The sequence below is a fragment of the Triticum aestivum genome, chromosome 2A (genome assembly GCF_018294505.1).
Source record: "Triticum aestivum cultivar Chinese Spring chromosome 2A, IWGSC CS RefSeq v2.1, whole genome shotgun sequence".
Taxonomy (NCBI): Eukaryota; Viridiplantae; Streptophyta; class Magnoliopsida; order Poales; family Poaceae; genus Triticum; species Triticum aestivum.
In genome coordinates, this window is record NC_057797.1 from 77,544,327 (window position 1) to 77,550,973 (window position 6,647).

General features: G+C 52.6%; 1 protein-coding gene across 1 annotated transcript; it reads right to left on the reverse strand.

The window, feature by feature from the left end:
* Positions 1–3,961: 3,961 nt before the first annotated feature.
* On the reverse strand, positions 3,962–5,724 carry LOC123184816 (berberine bridge enzyme-like Cyn d 4). Its single transcript, XM_044596870.1, has one exon. The coding sequence runs from the start codon at positions 5,698–5,700 to the stop codon at positions 3,979–3,981; it is 1,722 nt and encodes a 573-aa protein (XP_044452805.1). The 5' UTR covers positions 5,701–5,724; the 3' UTR covers positions 3,962–3,978.
* Positions 5,725–6,647: the final 923 nt, after the last annotated feature.

Below are 6,647 nucleotides of genomic sequence, written 5' to 3' on the forward strand. Positions count from 1 at the left end.
ATACAATCAAGCACATGCAAAGCTCAAACAACATGATGCAATTATGGTATGCTATGCGGGATGCGATATGTGATGCATATGCAAGATTTGACAAGGGATGAATGAACCTGGCCTCAACATGGAAATCCAAGTATGCCACTGGAAATGTGAGATGATTTCGCTTGAAAATGATATAAAGATCACCGGAATCGGAGTCACGGTTTGGAAATGGCAAGTAATTCAAATATGGCACCGGTCTGCGATTTACAGCAAGTAGCCATCTAAATGCAACAAGATGAACATGCTACAGCACCCAAACATGACAACAAAATACATGGCAGGGACCCATTCATGAAGCTTAACAAAAGATGAACACTTAGCTACGGCCAATTCATCCCTTAACAGGTTCAAACAAGCATGGAAAAAATGCATTTGGTAAACAGATTTCAGACTTAGTGAAATTAACACTTGTCTGGAATTGCAGATCAGGTAGCACACTTTGGAGCATGAAAACTATATGCTACAGGGCCTGAACATGGCAAAGTAAAGCATGGCATGGAGCTACTGAAAGAGCTTAACAAAAGTCCCTTAGTGACCTTGAGCCAAAAGAGATCAGAAAATACATTTGCAAGCATGTGAACATGGCAAAAACATAATCAGATCACAGACTTAGTGAAAAACCGGAATATGCAAATCAGATATCAAGTAGGCATGTTTACGAGCTCGATGCACTCACTACAGAGCAAGTCATGACAATATAAGCATACACTCATTAAGAATACACATTATACAAGCTACACATGGCAAGAACAATAACATAGCATGCACGGATCAACTACAACATCCTCGGCAAAATCACTAACAAGTAGACAATCTGCCCAAGATTCACGAAATAGCAAAAATAGAGCTTGATTGACTCAAACTAGGATGCTCTATAATTGCAAACAAAGACATGGATGGATAGATCACTACAATATTAACAAAACATCCTTACTAATCATCCTCAAAAGAGGCACGGATCACTAGGAAACAACATGAACATATGGCATATTGATATAAACAGATCTAGGACTTAGTGGAATTGCTAAGTCCCTGAAATCAGCATTAACGAATGCACCACTTTGCAAGCTTGTTCTAGTCACCACACACATCACAAAAATACATGGGTTGCACCTATGGAAAGATGGCAAAGCATATAACAAAACATATGTAGAGCTCAGGGGCATATCATGCACACATAAATCATGACAAAAATGACAAATATCTAACTGGAGCAGCAGATCTGACAATTATCTCAAGTAGCACTCTTCCAACAGCATTTCGGGCATGAAGATGAACTCAAATGAAAATGATGCAATGATACGAAATGGTGTACTCTCTGAGATGAACATTTTGATATGCTATATGTCCAAAACGGAGCAACGGATGCGGAGATACAACATGATGAAAAACGCAAAATAGTTAGGTTTCGGGGCAAAAGTAAACCGATCCGAAATCTGGATCCAGATCTGGCCCGGGAGCACTGTAGCAGCGGCGCGGCTGCCGAGGATCGCCGGATTCGTCGCCGGAGAAGAAGTCCAGCGGGGCAGAGGAGGTGCGGCCCGGGGTGGCCGTGGGCGTCGCCGGCCACGGCGGCGAGGGCGGCGTCGGCGGCGAGTGGCGGCGCGGCCAGCAGGCGGTGAGGCAGCGGTCGGCGGCGACTTGCGATGCGCCAGCCGGCGAGTGCGGCAGAGAGGCGGCGCCGGGAGGGAGGAGGAAGCCGGCGCGGGCGGCGGTGCGGCTGGGCCTCGCGGGGGCCCAGCTCGGGCTTGGCGGGCCGGCGATGTGGGGCGCGGGCGGGGCGTATCAGGCGGCGACAAGTGGCGGCGGCGGGGTGGAAATGGACATGTCCGGCCGGACGAAAAAATGTCCGGCGGCGCGTGGAGAGGGAGGGGACTAGGGTTTGCGCGAGGATTTCTGGGGAGGACCTATTTATAGGCATAGGAGAAGTTAGGAGAGTCCAAATGAGGTGCGGTTTTCGGCCACGCGATCGTGATCGAATGCTCTAGAAGATGGAGAGGGTTTTGGGCCAAAATGAAGGGGGTGTTGAGATGCAACACACACGAGGCCTTCTCGGTCCCTCGGTTAACCGTTGGAGCATCAAACGAAGTCCAAATGGTATGAAACTTGGCAGGCGGTCTACCGATAGTAAACCAAGGCCGCTTGGCAAGTCTCGGTCCAATCCGGAAATGTTTAATCCCCACACACGAAAGAAAGGTAGGAATAACCACCAGAGAAGAACGGAGCGCCGGAATGCAAAACGGACAACGGGAAAAATGCTCGGATGCATGGGACGAATACGTATGCAAATGCAATGCACATGATGACATGATATAAGATGCATGACAACAACAACAACAACAACATACGGAGACAAAAACCCGAACCCGAGAAAATAAAATAACTTAACGCCGGAAACGGCAAGAGTTGGATTACATATTAGGTAAATCATATCCGGGGTGTTACAAACAAACTCATGGATGTAGCCTCACGACCAACATATACACATTATCGAGTTTTTAAGTGTGAGTGATAGCTTCGAGTGGATTGATATATATTTTTGTCAGATCTTTGTCGATTGATGCGTAGGCTAGGCGACCAACACGTACACGCACAATCTCCTCCCTTTCTAAGGCTCGGTGCTCTGCAATGAATGGACTTAAACCTAGAATAATTTCAGGCAACTGATTATTAGCAAACACGGATTTTAAACTGATATAGTATGTGTTAAGTTTTACAAACAACCAACAAACTACTAGTACATGACACCAAAATGAAAATATTAGAGCATACATTGGATGCATCTATCTTGTTTTGTTATCTGCCAAATCACAAGTTCAAACGTATTTTCGCCGAATATAGAGAAGACATATACCCACACAACCAAATACGTAAAAATGATTCGATGAAATAGGATTAGCATAACCCGCCACATTCCTCATGACCACTCGTTGCTCATCCGCATCAAGCGGCGTGATGCTCTGCTCTTTCCTGAAGTAGCCGTGAGGATCTATCTGACGCTTGGCCATGGCGAGCCTCCTGAAGTTATCCTTGTAGTACTTCTCGCCCCAGAGCTTGCCGGCCTCGTAGCTCGTGACGTTGTCCGCTCCAACGACATTCTCGCCGAGGTCCAGGTCCCTGTAGTTCACGTACGCCTCCCTTGGGTTCTTGCTCAAGTGGGGCTCCATGAACGTGTAGACGCCCTGACCCACGTGGTCAACGCCGCACTGTCGCCGTCGGCAGCCCAGAAGTTCATGTACTGGATGCTGTACAGCACGCCGCCGCGGGCACGCGGGCGATGTTCCCGCCATAGGGGTCTAGGATCATGAGGCTGGTGTCTGGCCTCGCGAGCCAGGTCGCGAAGATTTCGTCCCACACTTGACACGTCGCTGGATATGGCATGCCAGAAGTAGTCACATGTGGCCTTGCTGAAGGTGGCATCTTCATATTTTATGAAGTCACTATAAGCGTCTTGCAGCCGATGAAAACGCTTCCTTCCACTGAGCGTATATCGCTGAAAGTCTGAAAAAATTCAGAAATAATGCAAACACCAACGTCAAATTTAAGACTTGAAACCTGAGGTGTGGGGGATAACATTGTCCTCTTAATCATCCAACCACGGATTGATTCGTAGCTCTAATTACCATGTAAAAATAGATGAAATCGTATGGTTTTTTTTTAACATGAAAGCGTATGGTTGATGCAGGGGCGCATGCATGTTTGTATGTTGAAGGCGTGCGTGAGTTATTGTACTCACGATGTGGTTGTTGTGTAGATAAGCATATGGTAGAGATACGTACGTGTCTGTTGTATAGTTTTCTTGGGCATCACAAGTCCAACAACCGGATCCTAACAATGCAATTGATCTCATGGCCTGGTTGACTTATATATACACCAAAATGAAAATACTTTGCGCATAAAATCGGATGCATATATTCTGTTTCGTTGTCATCGGCCGAATCATGATTTTAAACGGTATTTTCGCCGAACATACACAAGACAGATACCCACACAACCAAATATGTCAAAACGATTCGACGAAATAGGATTAGCGTAACCCTTAGGCGCCACGTCCCTCATGATCAGTGGTTGCTCGTCAGCATCAAGCGGCGGGATGCTCTGCTCATTCCTGAAGTAGTCGTCGGGGTCTATCTGACGCTTGGCCATGGCGAGCCTCCTGAAGTTATCCTTGTAGTACTTCTCGCCCCAGACCTTGCCGGCCTCGTAGCTGGTGACGTTGCCGACGACCACGTTCGTCCCGAGGTCAAGGTCCCTGTAGTTCACGTACGCCTCCCTCGGGTTCTTGCTCACGTGCGGCTCCATGAACGCGTACATGTCCCTGATCCACCTCTTCTGCGCCGCGCCGTCGCCGCCGCCGCCGCCCCAGAAGTTCATGTACTGCACGTTATACAGCACGCCGGCGCGGTGTGAGAATGGTGTCGCGGACTCCGGCACGCCGGCGATGCTCCCGCCGTAGGGGTCCAGGATCATCAGCCCCGCGTCCGGCCTCGCGAGCCAGGTCGCGAAGATTTCCTCCCACACGTCGCTGGCGATCGCATGTCGGACGTAGTCGGACGTGGCCTTGCTGGAGGTGGTGTCCACGGGGTCGGTCCGGTTCAAGATGTCCTCCACGGTGGCGTCGCCGCCCAGGTAGACGTAGGGCACGGACTGGAGCCAGGTCATTTCCTTGCAGTGCTTATGATTCACGCCGAGCTCTGGGAAGCGGTGGCGCATCACCGGCAGGAGCGCGTCGCAGGTGCCTAGGTATAGGGCCTGGAATTTGGCCACCTGTCGTTGGACGAGCACCCTCACGAACAAGTCGTCAGGGAGAGCCGGCGCGACCTCCTGCCACTTGGTGAGGATGTCCACGGCGCCCTGCTCGACGGACTTGGGGATCGTGAACGCGGTGACCGCCGGCGGCACGGCCACGAGCTTCACCTGCCACGACAGCACGATCCCGAAGCTCCCGCCGCCGCCGCCGCCGCGGATGGCCCAAAAGACGTCCTGGCCCATGGCGTCCCTGTCCAGGACCCTCCCCTCGGCGTCAACAAGCGTGGCGTCCACGACGTGGTCGGCGGCCAGGCCATGCTTGCGCAGCAGCATGCCGAAGCCGCCGCCGCTGAGATGTCCGCCGACGCCCACCGTCGGGCACAGGCCCGCTGGGAACGCCAGCCGGTCACTCGCCTTCCCGATAGCATGATACAGCTCCCCGAGCGTCGCGCCGGAGTCCACCCACGCGGTGGATGGCGCTTCCTCCCGCGGGCTGCCAAGGCTGACGCGCACGGAGCGGAGGCCGGCGAGGTCAATCACGGCGAATGTCTCGAGGCGCGTAGACCTGAACGAGAGGCCCTCGTAGTCGTGCCCGCCGCTGCGCACACGGAGGCGGACGCCGTGCCGGCGGCCGCACACGACGGCGGCCTGGACGTGCGAGGCGTTCATCGCCGTAACAATGCAGATCGGCCGCACCGTCGCCTGCGTGAGGAACCTGCGGTTCCGAACGGAGGACGCCAGGACCGACGCGAACGACGGCGAGCTCCGGGTGAAGAGGAGCTGCTCGGGCACGGACGCCGTGAGGCACGCGAGGAAGCCATCGGAGGAAGCTTGGGAGCAGAAGAACAAGCGAGAGACCAAGAGCATTGCTAGCAGCGCCATGATACGGGACGGGGCCATCGAGCTCTGCATGCTTCGTGAACGAATGGCCAGTGATCGATCTTGGCTAGGTTTGGCGCATCGAGGTAGCACTGCTTTGCGTGTATATAGGCTGGGATGACGGCGAGTACTCTGTCTGAAGTCTGAACTCGAAAATCCTCTTCACTACGTAGCCTGCAAACAAACGAAAGGTCTTGCATGGTCAACTATGTGGACAGTGGTCCGCGTGGCAGGCAGGGATTGGCTCAACCTGACGAAGTGCATGCAACGCGTAGTTAAAGCGGGAGCCGTATTTGAATTGCTAAATTAATCCAATCCATAAACTAGCCCATCTCGTGGTTCCCGTGCGAACAGATGATATGATACCGCGATATGGTCAACCACACACACCTGGCCGCTGCAATCTTGCCCACCTCACGCCAGCCCTCGACGCATTGAGCGACTGCTGGGCCGCACCCGCACGCACGACGTGCTCTTCCCAAACTGGCACGCAAAGGATTTGACAGCCTAGTGCTGCTCACCCTCACCGTTTGGAAGATTTGGGTCGAGCGCAATGCCAAGTCCTTCCAGTGGCGGAGACAGGACCCAGGCCGGGGGGGGAGGGGGGGGGCCTGGGCCTGGGGCGTGAAGTTTTGTTTCTTTGTTAATTGTAGTGATTTTGCACTGTTTAAACACTGTTTAACACTGTAGCGACGAAGCAGGCCCGGGGCGCAGTGTTAGTCTGGCTCCGCCCCTGAGTCCTTCAATGGCACCCCTGGCACGACTGCATGCGCCGGCATAGCCATGGAGGGAGACTTATGGATGCAAGCGATCTGGAGATAGTCGAATAATTGTACATGAGCTGGGTCCGGCCCTTGCGGCCACGGCCGTTGTACGGGTAGTCATGTCGGCGCGCGCAATTTCGCACCACTGTGTATTCTGTTTTTCCCCCTTCTAATATATCGACACGCAAGGCTTTAGCGTCTTGCATGACTGGTACG

Excerpts from the sequence above, each read along its gene's own strand:
- LOC123184816 (XM_044596870.1), bottom strand. The coding sequence starts at position 5,700 with ATGCAGAGCTCGATGGCCCCGTCCCGTATCATGGCGCTGCTAGCAATG.